The 26,946-nt window shown below is 50.7% G+C and overlaps 1 protein-coding gene across 2 annotated transcripts; it reads left to right on the top strand.

The window, feature by feature from the left end:
- Positions 1-13: 13 nt before the first annotated feature.
- AKAP1 (A-kinase anchoring protein 1) lies at positions 14-18,490 on the top strand. 2 transcript variants are annotated; one of them, XM_030962845.1, is made up of 11 exons: positions 14-74; positions 9,399-11,028; positions 12,306-12,439; positions 12,958-13,084; positions 13,339-13,469; positions 13,551-13,728; positions 14,397-14,547; positions 15,191-15,258; positions 16,156-16,229; positions 16,716-16,781; positions 16,909-18,490. In XM_030962845.1, the coding sequence occupies exons 2-11, from the start codon at positions 9,423-9,425 to the stop codon at positions 16,966-16,968; spliced, it is 2,595 nt and encodes an 864-aa protein (XP_030818705.1). In that variant the 5' UTR covers positions 14-74; positions 9,399-9,422; the 3' UTR covers positions 16,969-18,490. The 2 variants fall into 2 exon arrangements, with proteins under 2 accessions (XP_030818705.1, XP_030818706.1); XM_030962846.1 differs by lacking the exon at positions 14-74 and adding an exon at positions 5,889-6,290.
- The last annotated feature ends 8,456 nt before the right edge of the window (positions 18,491-26,946 follow it).

The raw sequence follows: 26,946 nt of genomic DNA, 5'->3' as shown, positions 1-26,946 counted from the left end.
CGTGGGGCGGCACCGGCACCGCTCCGGACCGGGCCCGGCACCGCTCCGGGCTCCGCCGCCGCGCCGGAGCATCCGTAAGTACCGCCCTGGGCCGCCGCCCGCCCGCTGGCGGAGTGGCGGGGCCCGCGGCCGCGGCTGTCAGCGGCGGCGCTGCGGGGCGCGCTGAGGGTGCTCCCTCGCCGCGCTCCCGGCCGTACCTGCCCCGGTGCAGGCGCGCGGGCCGTGGCGGGAGCGCTTCCGCACCGCCCAAGGTCAGCGCTCCGGCCCCGCCGTGACCGCAGCCGTGGGCAGCGGGCGGGGAACGTGCGTGTCGGGACGCGGGGCGGCAGCGGGCGGTGTGGGCCCCGCGGGGCAGCTCCGTGTTCTGCTCCCGGGATGCGGGCGGTGAGGGGCCGGCCCGGGCCCTTCAGGGCAGCTCCGTGTTCCGCTCCCGGGATGCGGGCGGTGAGGGGCCGGCCCGGGCCCTTCAGGGCAGCTCCGTGTTCTGCTCCCGGGATGCGGGCGGTGAGGGGCTGGCCCGGGCCCTGCGAGGCCGCTCTGTGTCCTGCTCGCCGTCCCGGGCGGCAGCGGCCGGGGCGGTTCGCCCGTTCTGAGGGCAGCGCTGCGGCCGGGGCTGCCCGCCTGCCGTGAGGGCCGGAGGCGGCATGGGCGATGCGGAGTCACGGTGAAGATTAAGGCACCTTGTGCTGTCTGGTCTGGCGAGCCTTGCCTGTGTTATGGTAATGGCTGTAAAAAGTGCTATTTGCAAAACTTCTAATGTGCTGTAGTGACTCCTTTTGTTTGTAAGCCAGCATGGAATACAGGTGGGAGCAGAGGAATTAAATTATATTGCTACTGAGGAAGTGATGTTTGTAGTCTTGCTTTCCTGGGAGAATCCTTGTTGTTTGCTCTTTCTTTTTCTTCTTCCCCCTGATTGAAGCAAGGGAGATCTAAGTAACTCCTGCTCCAGAAATGGGCAACTTGATCTGTGCCTGGCCGAATTCTTTAGTGCAGTGCAGTAATTCCGTGAGGCAATGACCACAGAATGGACAGGCTTCTCAGCAAGGGCATCCTCTTCATGGATGTTATCCATAATAGCAGAAAATAGCACCAGAAGCTGCATTTGGCAGCAGCCCACATGTTGGGCAAAGCCAGGGGCTGTGGGATGGCAGAAGTCGGCCCTTGCTGTGTTGCCGGGGTTGTGCTGCACCTGCCGAGCGTTATCGGGCCCTGTGGACTTTGTCTCAGGTGAAAGGAATTGGCTGGTGCTGCGGAAGGTGTAGCGCTGGTGTAACTAACTTTGTGGCTGTGAATGATCGACCGAGCACAGCCCCGCTCGGGCCGAGCACGTGGAGCGGGGAGTGCAGCACAGCTCCCCGGACTGGGCTCTCTCTCCTTGGGAGCGCTTGGGCCAGAGCTGCCAGAGCAGCTGAACAGAGCTGGCTCCTCTGCTGGGATCACCGTGTGACCCACTTCGGGTCACTTAACCTCCTCATTCTTTAATGAGCTGCTTGTGTAAGGGTGAAGGGCTGTGCAGGCACCTGCTGACCTGCTGTACCTGTCACCTAGTGATGGACCTGTGATTCTGGAAAAGGGCAGCACAGCCTCACTGTGTGTCTCATTCTGCATTCCCTGGTGTGCTTGCACGTGCTGCGCAGTGCAAATGCACTGCAGGGAATGACAGCTCTCAAGTAAGTGAGAAGAGACAAGTCTGTAGAGCTTGAGCAGTGCTTGAAGTAGAATGGAATCCACTGGAATCCATTCATGCATCGATTCCTGTCCTGGTCTTGCTTACCTGACAGTCCTTCAGCTTCTGCTTAAGTGTTTCACTGAGCTCTTGGAGGACTTTTAAAAGCTCTCATGGGGTTTATGCAGGTCAGTCTCTCCCTGCAATTGTAGCAGTGTCTCCTGCAACAGGCTGTTTGCTCTCAGACACGAAACTAGTGATATGTTGGGGTGCAGGGTCTGTGTAGATGGCACTGCAGGAGCTCAGTTGTTGTGTATTAGCAGCTGTTTTGTACTTGGGAGTGCTCTCCTTATTCAGCCTTGGTTTAGAAACCCATCCTAGGAACCACATTCTTTCTTAAAGAACGCTGGAGATGGTTTGAGATCCTAATACTGGAAATTATGGACTGCCTAGGAAGCCTTGGCTTTAACCTAGACACTCCACAATGCCTGAAATGAGGGAAGAGGAATTCCCTCACTGCCCAGGGTGTAAGGTGACAGGACCTGCAGCTCGGATCCACCACGTTTTGTCTGTTCCCAAAGGTGCAGATTGCCTGTGGAGTTAACTGTGACAGGAGTTTGCTGCAGGAGTGCAGCCAAAGCTCTCAGAGCCAGCAGCAGTTTGATTTGTGATGGCTGAGACTCTTCACTTTGAAAACATTGCAGGCTGGCTGCAGGGGGATTGGAGAGCAAGTGCACTTCTGCAGGAGCAGTTATCTGAAGAGCATAATGCTTTTAAAGCAACATAGCCCACTTATCTGTGCCTCTCCTTGTTCGTGTGCACTTAACTCATGTGAAAAAATGATTTAAGGTATTTCTAGCGTCCAGGGAGCCTGTAATAGGATTGGGGCTGGTATCCCAGTTGCCTCTAGCAACATCTAGAGCTAATAAAAAGCATTAATTGCAGCATTAATTGCTTATAATTGTTTCATGTTTCAGATCTAATGATTAGCCTTTTTAAAATCCTGATTTCTAACTGCAGTGCTTCTGTGGAGCTCTTAATGCACATGGCTGGTTAGACTTCATGAAGTGATGATTAAGTTCAGGCAGCCATGCTCAGATATTCAGAAAAAGCTATTTTATTCTTCAGGTGTTTAATATTTCCTGGAAATTGAAGCTGTTGCATTTGTTTCCCATGGGGATTGCTAGAAGGGGAGATATTTGCATGTTCCAAACTGCTTTTTCAAGTGCTCTGTCTTCAGCTGGTTCACTGTACGTTTCTTTATTGTCCACTCTGTGGATTCTGGTCCTGCATTTTGTCAGCTGGAAGCTAACTGGATTTTTGGGTCCTGTGCATTACTACTAGCAGAGATGATTATTTCATAAAAGACCATTTAAAATCATTCTTGAGCAAACAAATCACTGCTGCAGACCTGTCCTGGTCGGGGTTGCGTTTGACCTCTGCTGCCACCTGGCACTGAGGATAAGAAACTTGCCATGTGCTGTGGCTGATTTTTGACTCTGGATATAAATAGCAGCAGTTCCTGGCAAAAGTTCATGATTTTCATGTGCCTCTGGTATCAGAGGCCTTAGCTTTGCTTGGGGATGAACCTGGGAATGGGGAACTTTGAGATCTCTCTGGTCAGGCTGGCGTGTGCTGTGCCACTCCTCATAGCCCTTGTTCGTGTGCACGAGTGTCTTCCTGCTCCTTCACATGAGTGGCTCTCAGTGAAGCCTTTGCTGTTCCGTCCCAGCTCAGGTGAATACAGGGCATCCTTCTCACTGATGGTTGCTGCCCTCCCTCTCTGAGTGCTTCTGCAATTTCTCCTCCAGCTGAGCCTTGGCCACAAGGCTCCCAACCAGACTCCAGTGCTTTTTGCTTTCTGCCTATCTTGTTTTGGGAAGCTGTTTGTCAAGGTCTCGTGGCTGTGCCCAGCAAACATCCCGTGAGCAGAGCTGCTGTTGCTCCCCAGATACCTGGGGACCTGTTTGGTCTCTGCTGCTCTTGGCTCCTGGCTCTTGCAGCCCTATCAGTGTGTTTGCTGGAAACCTCCCCGTTCTGTCTCCTTGAAAATTCAAGCTTGTTTTTGTCTCCTGTGCAGAGCATATTGGAAGCCCTTGGTTAGTTTAGTCTCTGTTCTGTGGAAATTGATAGAGATGCCAGGCATCTGACTCAGGTGGCTGCTTTTAAATCTTCATTTATAAGCTGTACATGTAGTGGCCACTACACTGTGTTTCCCATAGTAAGGGCTGCATTGGCTTCCTTATGTAGGAGCAAACACAAATGGCTGATTATTGGATGTGTTTATTCTGAAACTCTGGAAAATAATTTGTTCTGTTCTCCAGCCTGAGTGAAAATGCAGAGAGAATGAAAGATAAAACTTTTTTCCAAATCCAGACCTTTGTAATGTGTTGATAGGTTATAAAGATAATAACAGCTGCTTTACCTGTACTGTGGGGGTACAGGTAAAGTGGTGCAGAAGCAGTTTTTGAAGCTTGCTGAAGTATCTGAAAGACTTTTCTGGGAAAGTGGAGAAAAAGCTCTCTGCAGTAGAGGATTCACAGGGAGACACTAACTTGGGTGAGGAAACTATAAATAATGAAACAACTGGAGCAGGGAGGTAATAAGATATCAAGAGCAGTATGGAGCTCAATAACCTAATAGGATTAATGTTAATTACAAACTGTTCATTCCTGCAGAGCAGGAGCACTCAAGGCCCTGCCTGAGTCCATGAGAGCAGTGCTGAGGGTTGCTGGGGGTTGGTGTTTGTGTCCTTGTGAGCTTCTTGATTTCCAAAACATCTATTAAAAAAACCCTACAGGTTGGCCCAGCTGATGCTTTTATTGTAAAGCTCTGAGTGTGGCAATAAATAGGAGCTGTTCTGAGTCCTGTGTTGGTGCAAAGGCTTCTGTAGGAGCTGTGCTAGGCCAGAGCAGGGCTGCTGAGTGGGGGCAAACACAGAACCAACAATCAGTGTGGCAGCTCCAGCTGCGAGGGGGGACTGAGCTCTTGTCGGAACAGCACTGGTGCTGATTACACTGAAAGCAGTTTTTATCTCAGAGATAAAAGACAGCCTGGTGTTAATGGTCTTTCTTGTTCCTGAGCACTAGTTTAATTCTACATCAACCAGCTTTTTCAGCCTTTTACTTAAGTCGCAATTTATCCTTCTGCAAATAGGAGACTGCTGGTTCTTAAATATTCTAAGGTTGTGGAGTGGCTTCACTGGTGGTTTTCATTCAGAGAGGAGCCTGTTCCTTGGGCTCATAGCCCATGTTTACTGGGCTGTGAAAAGGTGGTGTTGCTTAAGGGCTATCTCTTGCTGTTCTAGTCCCTCAGTGCTACTGTTTGAAGCAGAAATTGCTGCACAGCACTTGCCTTTAATTAGTTAAGTACAGAGAGATTTCCCTGTTGGCTTCTCTTAAAACAAGTGCCACCCAGTTTGAGATCTTGCTGGCCTGGCTCCTACCTGTCTCTGGGTGCTTGTAGCTCCTGAGTCACGCAGTCTGAGCTCCTGGCTCTGGGTGCTGTTGCATTTGGTGGGGGTACTCCAGGCTGGCTCCTGGGAGGGCTGGGGAGGCTGTGGAATCTGGTGGCCAAGTGACACCCTGGTGATGCAAGGGCTGGCAGGCTGCTGTGTCTTCACAGCTCCCTCCTGTAAGCTCAGGCCAGGGCTGCTGCTGATCTGCATGGGAGAAAACCCCCTGTGCTCTGCAGCTGGAACAACTGGGAGCACGTGCTGCAGCAGGACTGGCAGGAGGTCCCTCTGTTGTGGATGTTCAGCCTCCTTCATCTTGTGTGAAGCACAAAGAAGCTGCAGTTAGATAATGCAGTGCCACGTGCCAGTTCAGCTTTCGATGAAAATATGCCTCATGCCAAGGGTGGGTTATGTAAGTCCTTACGTCTGTTTCAGTGCAGCAATTTTTCTTATTTTAATCTTAACAGTAGGGCCCCCAGTTCCTTAGGTTTTTGTTAACTCCTGTTCTTATGCCTCCTATAAGGCAGAGCATGTGCTACCAGTTATTTTTAGCATGGAAAAATTTAAGAGCCCACGTGATCCCGTTTAGTTTGAACTATGCCAGCCTGTCCAGTTCTCTTTCACCCAGATAGTATTTATTTCCCAAGTGCTGCTTCACTAACTACAGGGTTTGTCAGGAGGCATCCTGGCCTTGCTGTTGAAGCTGCATTTCCAATTTGCTCTGTGATCCTTTAGGACGGGCTTTAATTCCAGCCTTGATTTCCACAGCTTTCAGGGTTTGGAAGCCTCTCAAGTGCAGGGGCAGAGGGAAGCGGAGGAGCCAGGACCGGCTGAGGGTACGTCCCTGCAGAGCATGGGGGCTAAGTCACTTGGGAGTCATCCTGGCCTCTCTCCTGGTGGAGACTCGAACCAGCTCGCCTTCAGAACAGACCTCCTTGTGTGTAGAGAACCCTGATATTCTGAGCAAGTGCTTGCTGAACTCCTCTCGGACCTGGAGAATGAATTATCTGGCGTCCCCGGGAACCTCGTGCTGCGAACATTTCTGACCTTATAAGGCTGTGAGTGCTGAGGGCTCTGTGTCCTGGCCAGGAAACAAGGTGGCTTAGAACTGCTCTGGGACCCTAATGTAAACGAGTAGAGTAAATTGGCTGTCCTTGGCTTTTTTCTCAGGTAGGTAATGTGTGCATTCTTTCCTGTCTTCATCTCCTTGCTCTTTACCAGCAGTTTTCCATAAATCAAGTCAGGACACAGACTTGGAGAGCTGACTGACCCCTCCTCTCCCCTTGGTGCCTTGATCCCATCCTGACGTGTAGAGGGAATTATTTAGCAGTTTGGAGAAGTCTCATGCCCCAGCTGCAGCTCTCCAGCCCATGATAGGTGTGACATTTAGGCCGGATTCCCGGCGTGCCAGAGGGATGTGGAAGTGGCTGGTGCTGGGGTGAGCGCATACAGTGCATGAGTTCTGCACTATTTATGGTGCAGGGCTGTTGGGGCCCTGCCTCTTGGGAATGGTGGTGGAGATCCAGTGTTTTCTGGGGGCTCTGGCTCCTGCAGGCTGCTCCTCTCCTGTCCAGAGCTGCTGCATTTCCCAGCTGGCTCCTCCTGCCTGGAGAGGGAGAGTGCAGGCCCTGCTGGGCTGGGCTCCTTGCCTCTTGGCAGTGCTTGAGGGCATGTGATTTGACAAGTTGCCATTTTCTGTCCTGCTGCTGGCAGGAAAATCCCAGGCTTTCTTCCCCCAGTGTGTTAAAATGATCCCATTGCCACTGTAGTCCTGAGCTGGCTGGCAGATCGGCAGCGGGGGGATGGCTTGGTTACTCTGGGACAGGTTGGGAAGTGGCTGTGCGCTTTGGGGGAGAAGTGGACATGGAGCAGTGTCACAACCCTTGGGATGGGCAGGTTTGATTCTCTGTCCTCAGGCATCACATGCAGCCAGGCTGTGACCAGCATTGCAAGATGTGCCAGAGCCTCCTGCCAGGTCTGTGTGAGGGGATGTTTGTTGGTGTTGAGCTGTTTCCCAGCCAACCCAGCACTCTGGGATGTCTGCTGGCATCTCATGCACAGCCACTGCCTTTCAGCCTGCTCTAACTGATGGAAGAATGTGGAATTCCCATTTCACATGATCCTGGTAGTGATGCAGCTCTGGCTTAAATAATAAATCAAAAACATGGAATCAAATGTCAGCTAATGCAGCAGTCCCCACTCATCCAGGTATCATAGAGGAATGAAGATCTGTATCCTAAATGATGATAGTGTTCAGAATGACTCACTGAACTGTTTTGTCTGCCAGACTTCAGGACAGGCTTGTCCCTCTGGGGCATCCTGCAACTGTCTCCCTGTGCTGCAGAGCTGTGTGGAACTATGGTTTGGACAGTTGGTGCAACTTAGTAGGGAATCAGATAATAATAAGGCTGTCTGTTTAATTGGGAATGCTTGCTGGGAATGGACTTATGTGAGCTACTTTAATTTGGGTTTGTAGTACGCCTGAGAGACAGCTTGTAGGGTAGTTCTGCATTAATTACAACAACTTGGGCACCCAGCAGATGAGCACTCACAGCTCACAATGTGCCATTGTTCTGGGCAGCATAAAGGGGAATCTTTTGTCTTGGGGATGTACAGGCTTCACCCTTTCCATTTGCCAGCTTCCAAACACAGAACAGCCACAGTATTGCATAGGTTTGTTGGTTTTTTAATTCTAAGATCCCAGATGTTGCCATTAACAGAGGGTTCACCCTCAGCAGTGCTCCCTGACTGCATACAACCAGCTGGGAGTAACTGGGATTTTAGTTACTTCTTAGTTACTTAGTTTATTTAATCAGATACAAATGTCCAATGGACATGCAAGTCTCTGTGTAGAACAACATAAATGCCTTCTTTGTGATGTACTGGGAATATTACTGAACTTAAATTGTGTCTGCAGCTGACCTTTAATTTGGGATTGAACAACCAATTTTCTAGTCCCTGCCTTTGCCATTCTTTCATTCATTTGTGTGCCTCAGTGTCTGGGCCCTGCAGGAAGCAAGGCAGAGTCTGAGCTAGTGTGGGTGAAGTTCTGTGGATGCTCCTGTGGAGTGGAGAGTGTGACTGGAGGAGGTGAGAAATCTGGGGTGAATGTGAAATTATCTGAGGCTCTGACACTGGGTTTGAGCCCGAGGGAGGCATGGTTTTGTCCCTCAGCTAGAATGTCATCAGCTCCTTGTGGAGATTGTGGCCTGAAGGAGTGTTGCACTGGGAGCTGTGGTTGGGGTGTTAGTTCTGATAACAGAAGGATTTTTTTGGTTGAGACACACTGGGGCCAACTGCCTTGGTTGTCCTCTCTTGTCATAGAAATATTATGCTTCTAAAGAGGAACCAGATAATGCTCTTTTCCAGTGGGTGGCTCCCATTTCTAAGATTTTGCTATCTCCTGAAAACAATCTTTATTTTTGTTCCTTGCTGGCAAGAGTCTTGAGGACTGTTTGGATTAAAGCCTGTCTGTGTAAGCACCCTCAGACACGTGGTGTTTTGCTTTAATTCCTGTGCAGTGAAAATATAAACTGTAAGTGCTTTGCAGCAAGGCTCTTTGGGATGTGGTAACAGTTTAGCTGTGCATTCCAGTTGCAGATATTCCTTAAGGAAAAGGGAAGGCATGGCAGCCCTGTCCCATGTGACTCAGGTGAGGCTTGCCAGTGAAGGAGCACGACTGGGTGTCTGGGTGGGAAGGAGTCAGAGGCCTTGCAGAGGAAAAGGGAGAGCTGCCAGCTTTTAAGTCAGGGGAGTGGCAGCTGTCAGTGTAGTGAGTTTGGATGTAGAATAAACTTTGGAGCTGCATTCCTCAGGCTTTATAGAAGTGTATGTTGTCAGAGTCCAGAGCCCTCGGGAATGGGGTGCTGCCTTTCAAGGGGAGAGCTGGGGAGCCCTGCCGTGTGCCAAGCCCCTGCCATGGAATGCTGTGGTCCAGCTGGGCTGGGAGCCCAGCCTGGTGCTGGAGGAACCTGCTGTGCTGGAGGCTGTCCTGGGGGCAGGACTGACCTGCAGAGGTGTGAGGCAGAGGAGGCAAGGGGAAATTAAGTGCAAGGTGAGGAGGAGTGAAATCATTGAGTATAATGATGAGACATGTCCAGATATCCCTAGTCTTGGGTAAAGATCTTGTTCTGTGGTGTGCTGGTAGAGCAGAGGTGTGAATTTCTAAAGCAGCTGGAAAACAAGCCTGACCATGCTAATAGCAATACCTCAAGGCACTTACGGGACCTCCTGCCACCTTCCCTGGGACTATTTTAACGTGATTTCTCTTTCTCCTAGGTGTAACTGCTGAAGCTCTGTAAGATGGCTTTACGCTTCCGCAATTTCGTCCCGTATGCCATTCCCGGAGTGCTGGCGCTTCTTGGCTGCTGGTGGATCTATTCCTGGAGAAAAAAGCACTCGGGCTATTGCAAAAAACAAGCAATAGCCGTGGCAAGGGAAAAGAAGGAGGAACTATCAGAGAGTGAGGCACGTCCCAAACCAGAAGCGTGTGTCCCTCGGAGAGTGCCTCTTTTATCGGAAGAGGAGTGCCTGGAGCAGCCGGCCCCCAGCTCCCTGCTGCCCGCGGGGCCGACGACGCCCTCTCCCCTGCACCCAGCTCACCAGAGGCCGGAGCTCTCACGGGACCCCCCGGACCTGTCAGCCACGGCAGCTGGGCCCAGCCCCCGTGAGGACGACAGTGAGCAGCTGGAATCAGTGGGATCTCGAGAGGGAAGCGGTGTCCCTGCTCGTGCCTCACTCCCTCTGCTCGCTGGGAGCTCAGAGTGTGACCAGAACGAGGTACTGAGCCTCACACTGGGGCAAAGCTTGGGGGCAAACCAAGGCCAGCAGCCACCCCTGATGCAGGAGTCTTTGGGAGTCACAGAGGACACCAGCAACACAGAGCAGTCGGATGAGTCTTCATTTGAGCCCCCTAAGGAAAAGCAGATGCCAGGAATTGTGCAGTCAGATACTGACTCTGTGACAGCCGGTTGCTTGGGATTGGAGAAAGAAGCCAGTGCCCCAGAAGCCTTTCTGAATGAAGCTGAAGTATCAGGTCACCAGGATTCTGCAGTGAGTGTGTTACCAGGGAGTTTGGAGTCTACCTGTTCAAAGCAGTCCAGAGAAGAAGAGATGTCCGAGTCAGTCACTGGTACTATACCAGTTTGTCAGAAGGACACACAGCCAAAAGGAGATGAGTTGGAAAGAGAGAAGATTGGAGGAGTGAGTTTGGACAAGGAAGTTGAGAAAATTGAGCAAGTAGCAATACAGATAATTTCCAAGGTCATTTTGGCAGCAACGGAGGAAGTGCTGTCGGGTTCTGCAGGCGATGCATCCCCTTGGCTCTGCCAGGCCACTGCCAGCCGAGCTGAGGCTCCTCTGGGGATGGAGAGTGTTGCTGCCTCTGCTCAGGTGCCTGTGGAGGGAGCCACAGCAGCTGATGAGAGTGTGGCTGCAGGGAGCAGTGCAGGGGAGCACGGTCAGGGTGTGACAGATTGCTCATCACACGGCTGTTGGGCCAGCCCTGTTCAGGGGAACACAGAGGACTGTCAGGTGGAGAGCTGCGTGTGCAGGGAGTCCCAAGGAGTTGGTCGGACTCATGTGGAGAACTCTCTGGAAAAGTCACCTTTGTCCATGGAGGACTCTGGGTATGGCACGCACACACCCGGAGGTGGGACGAGTGTGGAGGAGCCCCTGCAGAGCACAGTGCTGTCTGTCACATCAGAGCAGCACTCGGACTCACTGAGCACATCCTCAGCCCCAGACACGTCTGCTGAGCAGAGCTTGCTAGCAAGGGAGACCCCCTGTGCTGCGGGGCTGCCTGAGGGCAGCACAGTGCCCTACAGCAATGGGATCCTGAAAGAGGATGGGCCAGACCTGAGTCAGGAGTGTAGCAGTGCTCCAGGCACGGATGGAGATCACTCAGAAGGTAAGGGACTGGAAAATCCTCCTGCAGAAAATGTGGTGAACAAGCATTGCTGGGGAGCACCTTGCAGGTGTGAGACCTCATACCAGTGGTTTCTGGTGACCTCCAGGACCCCCTGGGTGCTTAGCCCTGTTTATGGGCTGCTGCTGACAGGAAGGTGAGGCAGGTTCTGAGGTGCTGCTAGAGGAGCCAGAGCAGAGCTTTGAATTGTGATAGAATCTGCTGGTTGCAGAGCAATTACCCTGAAGCCTTTTTGTTTGGAGGGGCAGGTGCATGCCAAGAAATCCCAACAGGGAGCAATATTCATGGAGTTCCCCCATCTGTCTGTGCTGCTCTTCCCTTGTAGATGCTGGATGATGTGTGCCTGGCACAGTACATGCAAAGCTGTCTGAGCAAACATTAGCCTGTGTGACCTTGGGGAGGGATGTTAAAATCCTTTGTAGGACCCTGTGGTGCCAACAGCCCTTAATGACAGGGGATGTCTCTAGTAATTGCTACAAAGCAGTTGGAACACTGCTTGTTGCAAGACATGGGGGTTCAGTTTGCCAGCAATGAAGGATTGAACCCACTGAATGTTTTCACTAGTGAGAGTAAGCCAGGAGGAGAAGGTATTGCCTTGTTGTAAGTGCTGGTGTGACAAGAAGGTCCAGGAGTGAATTGTGGAGCCTGCTGGCACTGAGACACTGAGGTGGGGAGAGGGGAATACAGCAGGTAAAGCTGATAAGGTGGCAGTGCTGGACAACAGGTTACCCAGCTGACCTTCACATCCAGGCTGTGAGTCTCAAATCTTCCTTTGCCTACAAAGCCAATGCCAACAACTGCACCCTTGGCCTTTCTCAGCCTCTGTGCTGTGTTCCCCATTAAGATGTGGCAAATGTGAAGCAGCTCTTGGGTTCATTTTTCTCTTTGGTCTCACTGGATGGTCTGAATACTTGCAAGCAAGTGAGGATCTTCATGCTTCTGCTTGTTAGTGGGAGGAAGGACCAAGCTCGTGTTACACTGGCTGTATCTGAGATCTGCTCAGGAGGAGGCTGTTGGAATTTGTCCCTTTCCCAGGTAGAAATATTCCTGGTATCAGCTGATGGTTTGGGAGCAAAATGCACTTCAGCTCTTGCGCCTTGTTTCTTCAAATATAGGGCAAATTTGGGCAAAAGGCAGCCCCCTAGCATGCCTCATAGTGGGCACACCTGGCACTGGGGTCACTCTGCAGCCCCTCCTTTGGGGTGGGAATGTAACTGTGGGTCTTGGGGGCTGTCTGAATGCTTGTGCCTGTCTCGTAGGTTCAGATGTAAATAGTGTGGATTTTGTGGACAGTGGCAGTGCCATGAGGAAGACAGTGGCTCGCCAGAATGCGAAGCTGGAAGGAGGATCCAGCAAGCCAGACTTCGTTATCTGGGAAATCGAGGTCCCAAAGGTAACCAGCTGCTGGCCTGCTCACCATCCTGCCCTGCCCTACACAGCCACCTCCTGGTCCTCCTGGTCTGCTGCTGGCTCTGTGCCATCCCAGGGAGATCAGCAGCCAGTCCAGGACGACTGGAGTGTTCTGCTCCCGTTAGGACTCACAGGAGTGAAGAGCCAGTGCACAGCGGTAAACACACAGCACTCCAGGGCTACACCCAGGGGAGCGGTGCTGGGTGAACTTGTTATTCCCTGTTATCTTCCATCCAGCCTGGAAGTCCAATGCTTTGAAAGCATCCAGGAGGCTTTGAGGGTACCCAGGTATTAAGAACAGGGGATTATCAAGATGAGCTGTGCTTACTGGTCTGAACTTATCCCAGACCCCCTGAGCTCTGCACTGTTCCAGCACTGCCTTGTGTTTATCCTGCCTGTGACAGGGGAACTGAGAATGTGGGTGGTGTAAACCAGAGAGAGCAGAGATGTTTGATCTGTGTTTCTCTTCCTGACTGTTGCTTTCTTGTCCCTTTCCTGAAGGAATTAGTTGGCCGCTTGATTGGCAAACAGGGGAGGTTTATGAGCTACCTGAGACAAGCGTCTGGTGCCAAGATTTATGTCTCAACACTACCTTATTTCCGTGACTCCCAAGTCTGTCACATCGAAGGTGAGTGGAATGTGTCTCTGTTCATGGTCTAATGTGTATCTTGGGGGACTTAATTAGATGAGCAAGGAATTTAAATGGATTTAGTGGCTTCTGAGTCCAGTGCTTTTCAAAACCCCTCTGGGCAACCTGTTAAAACTTACACTGTTGAGGTAGTGCAGGAGGATCCTGGCAGTTGTGTTTCTTCAAGTGACAGGACTGGAGGTGTCCTCAGCATGCCCATGCTAGAGACTTCCCATGGGATTTTTGTCTTCCAGGGACCTCTCATCAAGTGGAGAAAGTTCTGAGCCTGATTGGCAAGAAGTTCAAAGAGCTGTGTCTCACCAACATCTACACCCTCCCTCCGCCGATGCCGCTGCCGCTTCACTCCCTGCTCGTGTCCGCCTGGGTGAGTCCTGGCTCTGGCAGTGCTGGGGCTGGAGCTTGCATTTCCAGCAGCACTCATGACAGTTTTTCCTCCCCGTGGCAGCTGTTCCTCCCCGATGGAGTCACTGTGGAGGTGGTGGTGGCACACCAGGTGGACGCAGGGCACATGTTCCTGCAGCAGCACACGCACCCCACGTTCCACGTGCTGCGCAGCCTTGACCAGCAGATGTTCGCCTGCTACTCTCAGCCCGAAATTCCAACCCTGCCCACTCCGGTAGAAGGCAAGTCATGGATGCTCACATGTTGTTCTGTTGAGAAAGTTCTGGGCTCCTGTGCAAACCTGTTGTCCCTGACTCAGGCGTGGGAAGTTCCCAGTGGATGAGAATGTGATAGCTCACATGTCATCTCGTCTTTAAGCTGCTGCCAGAGTACAGATGTTGCTCTGCTCTCCCTTCCCCTGCTCATCCCTGGAGTACCTCCCGAGCCACATAGCTGCATGTTGAAATTCAGAGTGAGATCAAACCTGTCTCGGCTTATTTTCGGTCACCCTGGCATCTGGGGTATTTCTCCTGGCAAAGTGTGGAGCTGCTCCCACACCTCCATAGTGTCACTGTGTCCGTGTCTGTCACCCTGTCTGCACCTGGTGTGAAGGGTGCATCACATGGAAAGGGGTTGTGTATTCCTGTGTGGAGACAGGAAGGGAACTGGGTACCTGGGCAGGGCAGCTTGGTTGTAGCAGACAGAGCTGAGAGTAAAACCCACCAGTCCTGTCTAGCTGCAGACCTGGTGTGCTGGGGCTGTGGGGGATGTTGGAAGAAGTTGGAAGCAGCCTAAGGAATGCTGTTGGTTCTCCATAGATAAATGAGCATCACCGCTCATGCCTGAAGTGCTGATTTTTGGAAATCCACTTATCCTGAGCCTTTCTTCTCTGCACTCTGGTGTTTTGCAGTTGGCATTATCTGTGCAGCTCCAGGCCTGGATGGGGCATGGCTCCGGGCTCAAGTCATCAGCTACTTCGAGGAGACCGATGAAGTGGAGCTCAAATACGTGGACTATGGAGGATATGATAAAGTGAAGGTTGACACACTCAGGCAAATCAGGTCTGTAGATCCTCTCCCATGGCCTGAGGCCTTGTCTGGCTCAAATCCTAATCACAGGAGTCTGTACAGTTTGAATCCTTAAAGGTTTTTCCACAGCTGAAGTGGGAAATGGTAGAAAGGTTCAGCTCAGCAATGAGTGTGGGTTCTTGGGAGCACAGCAAGATCCTGCAAGGCTTTTTTGAAGGGAGGGGAGAGGAAATGGCAGCTTCTGCCACTTCAGTATGGAAGCTGAGGAAGAGGATGTCTTCAGGAGGCCTTGAAGTGTAATTGATTGAGCCAGGAATAAGCTCCTGATTCTCTATGCTCCAGCCCCACTGTCTGGGACAGCTGTGCTGGATCAGGAGTTTCTTACACAAGCCCATTACATATTTGATTTTGCCCCAGAGCTGGGAGACAGGCAGCACAGCCTCCCTGGTGGAGGTGGGTTTTGCTTAGAGCCTGATCCAGCTTGGCATGTTAATCAGACAATTCATTGCTGCTCTTAGATTGCTGGGAGAATTGTATGATTTTTATTTTTTTTTGTTTGACTGTCATTAATTTAAAACTGAATTCCTGTAAGAGCAATTTGATTAATCAATGTCATATTGAAGAATGTAGGAGTGATTTAAAGCCCTGTTCTTACTCTGATCCTCTTTTCTTTAAGGTCTGATTTTTTAACACTACCTTTCCAAGGAGCAGAAGTTTTACTTGACAATGTGGTGCCACTTCCAGGTAAATGGAGCTCTTGATGTACTCTTGGCCCTTCTCCTGAAGGTTTCCGTGGATGCCAGATGTGTCCAAGCCATGATTCTGTCTAAACCTTCCACCTCCTATTGCCAGTGCAGCCTCTGATGTGACAAGAGGAAGGACTAGAAAAATTGTATTGTATTCTTCTAAATGTGCTAGCATGGCATAACCTGTCAGAATCCAGGGGAAAGATGATAAATGTCCAGGCTTTTTCCTGCTTGGATGAGACAATGAATTACTGTCCTAAGCAGCAAGTTGGCAGGACTGGCAGGGTGTAGGTGCAGTAGCTGTAACTGCTCTAATTCTTCTGTCATAGAGCTGCTGTAAATGCAAACTTAGTTTTTAATCTGCACACAAATACCTGACATTTTCCTCCTGAAATGACTGATTTGTAAAGTTCTGTGTTCAAACTCCAAGCCTGCAAGCACTGGGAGAATGTCAGTCACTGCCTAGAAACACTTTAGTTTGCTTTTTTTTGTCCTTGGCTCTGCTCAGGTGCTGGGCACCTGTGGTACAGACACTTTGGGTTCCCAGTGCCAGGGGTGCCCTCTGTGCAGGGTCAGCAAAGCCCTGAGGGACCTGAGCTTAGTTTACTGTTTATCAAAACAACAATGGCAGCTCCAAGGTGCTGCAGAAATGTAGTTTTCTGTATTTAAAGCCTCCTGATTCATCAGCTACTTGTGTTTACATGATTGTGGCTGGTGGCTGTAGGAAGCTCTTCATCCTTTCCCTGCAGAACCAACAGCTCCAGATGTGGGATCAGCTGGCTGTGAGGGATCTCTGGCCCAGTGTCTCTAGGAGGACAGAGAACATTAGCTCAGTAGTCCTTTCTAGTGACTATGAAGGACCTCACGTGTTTGCTCTGCTCTCCTTTTCCCACAGACGAGGATCACTTTTCCCCGGAAGCCGACGCCGCTGTCAGTGAGATGACCAGAGGTGCTGTCCTCGTGGCACAGGTACAGCCCCTGTCTGGAGGAGCCTTGCTGCTGGTGCCACTGCTGGTGTCCTCTGCCCTGCACTCTGTGTTACATAAACCCCAAACCCCTGCGAAGTGCTGGGGCTGGGAACTCCCATCAGCACTGCCTGGAGCTGGAAAGGGATGAATGTTCCCTCTTGTTTCTGGTGCAGGCAGGGGGAAGGGAACCTGGATGTGTTTACAGAGCACAGCAGGGCCCGGTGTCCAGCAGATCTGGGGTTCCCTGGGTCTGCACTGCTTTGCCAGTCCTCACTGGTTTTACACCATGGACATGTGGGATCTGGCTCCAGCTGGCCAGAGGTGGCACTGGGACATCTGGTGATGTCCCAGAGACTTGCAGGCAGCACCTGCTTGCAGTCCAGAAGTGCTCACCTCTTCTGAAGTGCTTCTGGTAGTGGCTCTAGCGGTCCATGTGAGTGACTTGGGACCAGAATTGCTGCACACTCATGTTTTTCTGTGTTTCCAGGTCACAAATTATGACAGTGTCACAGGGCTGCCACTGATACAGCTGTGGAACTTGATGGGAGATGAGGTGGGTATATGCTGAAAACTCTTTAATCATAAACCTTTTATTGTTGATTAGGAATTTTCAGAACCAATGTTTGTTGCTGTGGCTTGTTCACTTATCTGCTCTTTGGGTTTTTTCCCCCTCCCTTTAGGTGGTGTCAATAAACAGGACTCTGGTGGAAAGAGGGTTTGCTCGGTGGCTCGACTACTAGCAATGTCCTAGATGCCTTGACTACTCTTTCTGCAGAGAAAAAACAAAAGACAAAATCTTGTTTTGCACTGTTACAATTCGGTTTGGCAACTTCCCCGAGGAGACCCGCTCACACCTGCCTGCGGAGTTTTGTGGTCCATTGAAACGCGTTTTGCTCAACTGTTACCATTTCACTAGAACAGATACCTCATCTCCTGGAAGGGGGTGTTCAAAGCCATAATGACAGATACTGTAGCTTTAAAGCAAAAAGTCCTCCCTGGCCTCTGCTCAAATTTTAAATGGAAAAGATCTCAAAGCCTTGGGGGTGGCAGGAGGCAAAGGCCCCCAGAACGGTAACCGCGCTTTGGTTCCGGCTGTGCCCCACGAACTCGGTGTCTGCTTTTCCCAAAAGTTACATCGGTTGTCCTCTTTTTAACAGGCCCTGCCTATGAAATTAATGAATGTTATTAAGGAATTTAATGTTCAGTTATGGATTTTTCTGTATTGTGCCAGTAACCTGCACAAACAGCATCCATCTTGTGTCTTCCTTGCGCCAGGAGGTGGAGGAGTTGTGTTCCTGTGTCTCACTGCAATCATGGATTTTAGGCTTGATCTGCTCTCCCTGCAGGGGCTTGGAGTGCAGGATGTTACCACTACAATTTTTGCTCTGAAATGTCATGTATTTAAAGAAAAGAAACTGCTTGCCAAGCCCAATTGTAGTTTATATTTTTCTAGCCGTGCAAGTCTGTAAATATATATTAAAAAATCATTGTAATATTTTGTACAAGAAAAACACTGGAAACAAAGGGAACTTTACAGAAACTTTTTCACACCAAAATGTCCTATATAGGTAGAACTGGTATGGAGTGCATTAGGGTAGCCAAATTATTTGGAGCATCTGAATGTTGGGAGTGTTTCAGCTCTGCTGTATGAGGATTAGTGTCCCCTTAGGTTGCTGTCTGGTTGAAATTGTGATCGCTGCATCCTTTGCTATGTTGCTGTACAGATCTATTTAAAAAAAAAAGTAACAACTTGGCATTACTCTTGCAGTGGTGTTCTCTCTCAATTTTTTTGTTGCTCCTTTTTAGATTTCTATTACGTATTTAAAATTTTGCTCAAGTAATTTAAGCTGACTTAATGCTCTTAAAGACATGCCCTCTAATGTGTATCATTTTAGATATGAATTGAGCTGGGATTTATTGCTGGCAGAGAAGACACTTGCCAGAAATTGTTGATGTAGTCAGTCCTCAGAAGCTGCTTCAGGTGATTCAAGGATGTGCTCACATCCTGTGAGCTGACATGCCAGGGCATCATACATTTGGACACTGGCCTACAGCAGCCTTTAGCCCAATCCCCTCTGCTAGGGAATGGTTATATCCTTTCTTGGAGTTCTCTCCTAGTCGATGCTTTGATTTAATGTTCATGTTTGCAGTAACATCCGAAGAAAACTAAATTGGGTAAATCAGATCTATAAAAAATATATCCTTTTGGAATGTTTCTTTCCATTTCAATTAAAGCTCGAATTTTAAGCTGTCTTAGTGAAACTGTGATGACTTGAGAGCCTTGCTTTCCTGTCTCCATTAGAGCAGCCCTGGGCTCCTTGCTCTGCACCTATGGGGTGGATGTGTCACTGCTTATTGTTCATGGCAAAGTTTGACTTGTCTGAATGCTGGTGTTTTCTCTTCTTTGAGAGGTGTCAGAGTCAGGAATCTACAACAGGGATGGGGAGCTCTGCCAGCATCAGCTCTGTGTTTTCCTCTGGCTCTGCACTGTGGAAGAACATCCTGTTCCTATTTGTGTTGAGAGCTGCCTGGTTTTTAAACTGCAGTAAAATAGAACATTGCACGGGGAGAGGAACTGAAATAAGGAGGTGTTGGCAGGTAACAGATACTCAGCTCATTCTTCTTTAAAATCACAACTCTCAGCCTATACAGGAGCATAAATGTGGGGGGCTATTTTAGGTTTGGGTTTTGTTTTGTATTATGGATAAAAGTGAGTGGGTTTGCTGAGCTGCGGAAGGGAGTAGTTGAATATGGACTGCTTGGAAAAGGCACAGGTCAAAAAAGGCCCAGGGGAGGTTGTGGCAGTGGTGCTCTGTGCCCTGTCAGACCTCGGGGAAGAGGCTGTGCTGGGTTTGGAGTGGGTCCTGCTGCTCATAAATCATCAGTGGCCCCCGAGCAGCTCCGTAATCCTTGGCTCAGGCCTGAGGCTGAGCACAGGCCCATGGAGCTGAGCTGTCCCACGGGTGCTTTGACTGAAGCCCTTCAAAGGGGCTTTTCCCTTTGGAAAGTGGTAATTTTATTAGGGGTGAAATGAATGAGGTCTCAGGAGATGCCTCATTTATAAGCTCCTGGAGAGCTTCCACGGGCTGCACAGCACACTCCAGCACTCCCTGCCAAGCAGCCCCTGCATGCCCAGATCCCCTCTCCAGGCTCTTTCCATGGAGGAGTGGTGCTTCCTAGGAGGCCTCCTTGTGGCTGCTGGCTCTTGTCCTCCTGCCCGGGGTGGAGAATCAGGAGCCCATCCCTGGGCAAGCAGCCCCTTCCTGCCAGAGCCTCTGCAGTGCCAGGGCTGCTCCCTTGGCAGAGCCTGGAGCTGATTTCCCTTTGGCACATGGGTTTCAAGGCTCCTCAGGGAGGGAGGAGGGCGGAGTTCCTGGAGCAGATGGAGAGTAAGGAAACCCTTGTCTGACACAAGCCCAGAGCCTGGCTCAGCACATCCCTGGTGCTTCACTGGCAGAGGTTTTTTTTCCCTAAAAAGAAAGGAAAATTAGGTGCAAGCTGTATTATCTCTTCCATTCTACTGCATCACACAGATCCATGGGGTCCCAGCTCGGGGCTGTCCCTGGGAAGCCAGCATGTAGGAGGCTGCTGAGCAAGAATTAGAAAACATGTGTCTTGCCTTTAGTTCGTTGCCTCGGGGGCTGTGTTTTGGCTTCAGTCACCTCTGCTTCTTTCCCCACCCCGGTAAAAAAAAAGAAAAACTAGCAATGATAGAGGAAAATTTCTGGCTGCATTGGGCAACAAGGGTGAGGATGGCAGCTGGAGAGACTTGGGGCTCTTTGCCAGAGGAAATGTCAGAGCAGTTTTGCCCTGACCCCCCTGGGTCCCAGCTCCTCAGCACTGCTGAGCCTGGTGCCTCACACAGCCCGTAACAGAGAGGAACTCCCCTCTGAGGTGCTGCGAGGGCGTTTGAGGCCATTTGTCCTCCTGACCTTCACAGCTCCCCGTGGCAGTGTGTCCCACAACTTAATCATGTGTGAGTGGGAAAAGTGCTTCCTGTTTCTTTTCTAAATTGCCTCAAAGTCTCCCCGGCTCATCCGTGATCCCAGTGCCCAGGAAGGTGAGTAATGGCCCTGCTGTGCCTTGGCCACACTGCCCCCGAGCCTACAGCCTCCTCTCCTGTCCTGCCTCAGGCCGAAGCTGCTGAGCTTTGCTCCACAGGCTGGAGCAGGGGTTGCTGACTTCCCCACAGATCCTGAGCCCTACAGAGCCTTTGCTGACTGAACACGTGCTGGAAGCTTTCCTGCTTTTGCTGAATCAAGGCTGTAAAGCTGCTGCACATGCCCAGCCGTGAGTATTGGTGTCTGAAAGCAGGTTGGGATGTTTCTTACAACACTCAATCCTTGTGGAAAGCAGGGGAAGGCAATGGGAGTTGTGCTGTAGCTGTCACTACACCAAGGTTTTAACCTCCCCCTGGAAGAGGGATCAGAGGCACTCTGGGTTGTGCACTTCATGTCCCAGCTTCAAAACCCTGCATGTTGCCTGGGGGATGTTACTCTTTTGTTTTGTGCCCTGACTCTGCAGTTTGGATTCAAGAACACTGAAGAGACATTTCATGCTGTTTCAAGTGAGGTGCCCTCATTTCTGGATAGCAGCACTCTCACACTAATCCCTGGGTCTGGGTTTCTCTCTTGCCTGTTGTTCTCCAAGTGCACCTGAGGCACTTCTCTGGCCCTCAAGTACTGTTCTTGTTGGCAGCCGTGAGTGGCAGTATGAGCATCTCCCGCTTCTGTCACATCCCCCTGGGTTCTGCCTGGTGTGGGGATGTTCCCTGGCTACTCCAGGACCTCCAGTGTGGCTGCTGGGGCATCCAGCTGCTCCAGCCTCCTGTTCTCCCCAGCTTTCCTGTCCCCAGGGCAGGGGGATGCTCAGGAGGGATTCCTGGGAACCCAGCCCTAAGGGAGACACTTGTTCTTCACTGGACAAGTTGTTTTGTAAGAGCAGGAAGAAATGTTTGGCTGCCCTGTCAAGCCTGTAGCTCTAATTCTGCTATGGGCAGCTGCTTTTTTGTGGCACAAACCAGTGTTACACACTGTGAGGGGCGGCAGAGTGAACTGCTGCAGGTGCCCAGCCCTGTCTGGGGGCAGAAAGACACCACGCATGATGAGGAAAGAGTTGTAGTGGAGAAAAGTTGGTTTGCTTTTTTTATATCTGCCCTGTCCCACTCACACCCGCACCCCTGCTGCCCGCCCATCCATCCCTCCATCCATGCCTCCATCCATCCCTCCCCTCCTCAGGAGAGCAGCAGGCTCGGTGCCGTGCAGAGGGAGCAGCAGATGGCACTCGAGCACCGGCCCAGCCCCGCCGAGCTGCGCGGCTCGCAGTCCTTGCCGGGAGATGGATCATCCCAGCTCTTCACTGCATCCACAGGACCGCGATTTACATGCCTGGGATGTTCCTCTCTGCTCGCAGGTCCAGATTGTATCTCTGCTTGTGCAGGTTTGTCCTTACACTGTGTCTGGATATGAGATGATAAAGGGAGTGTGTTACTTTTCACTCACAGAGACAGACCCCTAATTTGCTTGGATGTGTTTTGTGGTCGTGGCGTGCCTTTCCCTCAGAGCTGCCTCAGAACACAGAAACAAGATTATTTTTTTCTCAAATAAGATCATTTTGTCCCTCCAGCCAAAATTAAGTGAGCTTCTTGTCCTCCCACTGAAAATGGACTTGCAAGTGCAGAAAGTGAAAAGCAAAGTTCAGCATAATTGTTACAGAGGCAACAGCCAGAGAGGTGTGAATGAGTCAGGGAAAATGTTCCTGTTGAGATGGTCACGGTGTGTGCTGGGATGCAGAGAGGTCCCCTGGCTGAGGAGCTCTGGCTCCCCTTGGTGCTCCAGCACTGCTGCTGCTCCTGGCAGAGCTGTCACATCCCAGGGCTGGCTGTTTGCAGGGACAGCTGAGCTTCCAAGCATACAAGCCCTGACCCCAGATTCAGACTGTGCTTATTCTCCTCTGGACCCCAGTTCACTTGCCAGTGGCAGCTGAGACAGCACAAGCCCCCAGAGGTGCCTGTGTCAGGCTCTGTTTGCCCGGGTTTTGCCCTTGAATAGGGCAAGACACCCAGGGTGGGTTTGCCCAGGAACGGGGAGGAAGCAGTTGCCCCTGCATCTGCTGAGCACCCCAGCCCCAGGCTGAGTGTGCTGGGCCCCCACTATTGAAAATTGGGGGAGGAAAGCACTTGTGAGCGCCCAGCTCTCCCATGTGTGAGAGCCATACAAATCCAGGGGCTTTTGTCAGCAGCTTGACCTCTCGGCCAGCGTTCTGGCTCTGCAGTGAAGAGGTGCCCTCGTTCTTCCCCTTGCCTGACTCCTCTGTAATGGAAGGGCTAAATGCTTATTACTTTTTCTGTAGCCTTTTCCACTTGCCAATCAAACGTGTCTGGTTGGGGTTTGTTTTGTTTCCGTGTTGCTGGGGCTGTGCAGGACACTCCATCTCGCTGTAATTATGGTTCCATCATTGTCTTGGCACAGAAACATCTGCTGGCTCCCTGCGATCTCCACTTCCCCATTTCTTTGGAGAATTTCGTGGATCCCGATGACCTTCTATTTTCCATGACATCTCAGTGTACGCAGCTGTTCCTCTTGCGTTCCCCTGTCTCTCCATCTACCTCTTTTTTTCCTATCAGCATTTCCAATGCATTTGGAATTTCAGCTCATCTGCTTATCAAATCAATATCTCGCCGTCGCCTCTGTGCCGCAGCCGCTGGGAATGCAGCGCTTGCCCCCCAGTGCTGGGCTGCTTCCCTCTGAGCACAGACATCCCCAGCTCATTTCCCTTCATTTCCCCATTCCCCAGCTTAAAGTCCATTTTCTCTGGCTTTTTGATTGTGTTGCACCCTTTGGCTGTCTGGGTCTGAGGCCCATCAGTGCTGCAGTGATGTGCTGTGGGATGGATGGATGGATGGATGGATGATGTTGCCACTCAAGGTGATGTCACTGCTGGTTGCTGATGACAAACTGAGCAAAGTTGGAGTGTGTGAGGAGAGGAGCTGTGCTGGGGCAGTGAAGAGACTGGAAAATACAGGCTCAGCTGCTGATTTTGTGTGACCTTGTTGAAAGAACGTGAGGTCCATGAGAGTGATGAACAGAGATCCTTCAGGTTTTATTCTGTTCTGGCACCTTTTATTATTAGGACTTTACTCGTATACCTATTCTCTTAAAAAATATTAATTAAAAAATCAGTCCTATAGCTGCTGCAAAATGACTAATAAAACTCTGGGATATGACAGGACCTTAAATCTCTGCTTTGCTCTCTGAAAAGTATGCATCCCAATTCTCCACCTTTCTCTTCTGTCTCACCTGCCTGCATGGCAGGACCCTAGCCTGGCACAGGGCACTCCATGAGACTGCAGTAAAATTAATCCTGAAAATATTAAAGGCACATGGATTTTTTGTTATTTTAGTCACCTTCAACCCATGGTCTGTGTACATCTGAGCTAAGAATATCCCGTTCCTGAAAGGTTTTACAGAAGTTTGGCACCTGGAGGTGTGACAGAGGAGGTGGGAGCAGGTAGGGAGCTGGTGGAGGTAAGGAATAACCTCATAGATGGATGGAAATAATACCATGTTTGCATCACAGCTTTTCCTCTTTCAGGGCTGTGTTTATGCAGAGCTGGGTTTTATACAGATCTGCATTGCATGTGGGTGCTTGTACCTAAGTAGGGCTGTGAAATCATGGATTAAGGGTTCTAGTCATCCAAAAGGAGGGATGTAGCAGTTGGAGTGGATAATGACTCCCTGACTGGGGAGGAGAAATGCTCCCGTGGAGATGGGAAGCAGCAGGTTTGGTGAGGACTCAGCTCTGTATCCTCACCCAGGCAGAGCTGTCGGAACATCACCAACAGCAGTTCCTGTTCCCTGGGCACGAGGCCAGGGCACCTTCCCCTGGGCTTTTGCCCCTCTCAGGGAGAGGTGCCCAGGAAGGCACAGCAGCAGCCTGGCTCCAACACAGGGCTCAGGTGTTGGGCCAAATGGGGATCTGGAATGGGCCAAATCAGAGCAGAGTGGGAATTGCATAGGGAATAAGTGTTAGAGGGAATAATCTGCATCACTTAACGCTCCAACAACTCTGAAATAATTGGCTGTTTCCTGGGCATATCCAGAAGAGCTGAAGTGTTCTCCCTGTTGCCTTTTGCCTGGTGATCTTCCAGAGACCTGATTGTCTGCCTCTCCCTCACCCTTTACCTCCTGGGCTCCCCCTCCCTCAAATTTCTCCCAGAGTTTGTATTTTTCCCCCAACAACGTCTCTAAAGAATCACAAATGTGTAACGTGTGTCCCAATGCCTGGATTTTAATAACGTGCAGCAACCCCCATCAGCACAGGCAATTTCACATTCAACACATTATTGCTATTTAAAGCGCCGAGGTATAAAAATGATTGGCAATCCAGCTCTGCCAGCCCGCGCCGCCGCTGCCAGATTGTGATTTTTAATATTGGCTGCTCTGCGCAGTCATTCCCTCACCTTTGACTTGCAGATTTCCCAACGTCAAAATAGCAAAATCATTTTGGGTTGTACCAGGCACATTGCTCGCTGCTGAAAAGAAGCAATTATCATTAAATATCCCCCTGGCTGGATGTACACAGACACACCCACACGGGCTGGGGCTGCTCTGTGTTTCCAGCTGAGCCTTGCTCCAGCTTTGCAAATATCCTTTACCTGAGCTGCTGGATTTTGGGGGTAGGGGCCATGGGCAGGTGGGGTATTGTGTTGTGTCTGTTGTGGTTATGGAAGAGGAAGGACACTGGGATTCATCCCAGAGGTGCTGCTCCAGTAGGGCTGATGATTTTCGTGTTCCCAGGGCTGTGACAGAGACCTCACACAGAGCCCAGAGGTGTTGGTTGTGTCAGGGCTGTTCTCATGAACGTGTCGCTCTGGGTTGATGTACAATGTGAGTAAAGATTGGACCTTTGAGAATTTCTGTTGGAGGCAACCTCACCCTGCTTACCCTGAGGTGACCAGGAAACATCCCTTCTTACAGGAAAACAAGGCTGTCCTTACTGAGGTAATGGCCCTGGTGAGTTCTCTGTGTGCCATATAAAATCCAGTGAACACATGGCAGGTGGGTAATTTCTCTTCTGCTGTTGCTTTCTGAGGTCCCTACTCCAGGCCCTGCTGCAGGGTGGCTGGAGGAAGGCAGGAGCATCCTCATCCTCAGCTCTGCTCGAGGAGCTGTGCAGGGAGCAGGACCCACAGCGGGGTCCCTGGGGCAGGCAGTGCAGCTCCGGGGTCGCACTCTGGGCTGCCACAGCTGCTCAGCCCAGTGGTGACACCGGGAAGAGCTGGGCGTGGGATGGGGCTGGGATGAGGGGTGGCGTGAGCTCACCAGCACTATGACATTAAACAGCAGCCTTCCTCTCTTCTAAAAATACCTTTTCCCTCTTGCTCCCCACAGCAGTGGAGGAGATGATATGCCGAATACACCTGCTCCAGGCAGCTTTTGGGACGGGAAAGCGGAGATCTTTTGGGAGATCTTGGGGAAATCCTGGTGCCTCATGCAGATGTGGAGTGAGCAAAGCCCTGGGAAAAGGCGGCCCCTGGAGCCAGGGAGCAGTGGCAGCACTTTGTCACCATATTTACACTTCCACTTGCCCAACACGAAGCGTTTGGCTCTCCTCCACTTGCGGAAGGGATTAGCTACTTCATAACATCTAGACAAGATAATCTCTCCAATTTTGCTTGGAAGAAGTCCCTGACAAAGAGCAGCAAAGCAAGAAAAATGCCAGATGAAACAGTAATTGAGTTTGCCTTCTTATTACTTTCTCAACTAAGTTTGTGTTGGTTTGAATTTTATTTTGTTGTTGTTGTTGGTACAGAACAGCAAAACACTGTCCCTGTGCTGATTCAGACCAGCAGAGTCCCATCTGTGGTGAACTGCAGCCACACAAGGAGGTGAGCAAAGAGGAGAGGGGAAATGACTGCAAGGAGTTACGTGCAGTGTAAGTAGTGTTACACACTCCATCCTCACTGGAGCAGTGCTGCTCTGATGGTGCATCACAGTAATGCCCCACAAGAGCCACAGAGCTTGAGTGCTGCATCCATCCAAAATGGCCTCAGCCAGGAAGAACACATCCAGGAGCCTCTGCCCACTCCAGCTAAGTATTTTTCAGTTTCCCCAAGGTTTTCCTTCCCTTGAAAGAGCACCCTAGTATGAAATAGCAGGAAGAATAGCTGCTGGGCTCCTGAGGGCCTCCCGGCATGGTTCCCCAATGATGCAGAGAGTTTCATTTGCAGAGGTGAAGCTGAGGTGCTCCCAAGTGCCAGCGAGGCAAATGTCACCTCCTGGAGCGCTGCTGGACCGTGGGCTGGGCACGGCTGCTGGCTCAGCCCAGACAGCCCCAGCTCAGCACCTGCTCCTGCAAAATTGGGCAAGCAATGGTGCATGCAGGAGATGTTTGCTGGTACTGTGTTATTCCACTAATATTTCAAGGATAATGTAAGAGGCTGCTGTCAATCCTGGCCTCAAAGCAAAACACTTCATCCTTGTTTCCTTTCTCTGCTCACTAAATGATAGCCATGTATATTTCTAAGGGGATTGTCCTTTGGATTCTTTTTATTTGTCACCCAGTATCAAAGCTCTAAAGGTCACATTTTTCAAGTTCTTTCCTTGGAGCTTCCAAGACTATACATTTACTTTAAACGAAAACTAAAAACTGGGCAATTTTAGAAAACCACTCCACACCCAGGAACTTGGGAGAACTCTAAATATCACTGCCAAAAC

The sequence above is a fragment of the Camarhynchus parvulus genome, chromosome 19, assembly GCF_901933205.1.
Source record: "Camarhynchus parvulus chromosome 19, STF_HiC, whole genome shotgun sequence".
Lineage (NCBI taxonomy): Eukaryota > Metazoa > Chordata > Aves > Passeriformes > Thraupidae > Camarhynchus > Camarhynchus parvulus.
Note: the sequence above shows the minus strand (reverse complement) of the source record. Positions and strands in the feature narration are given on the sequence as shown.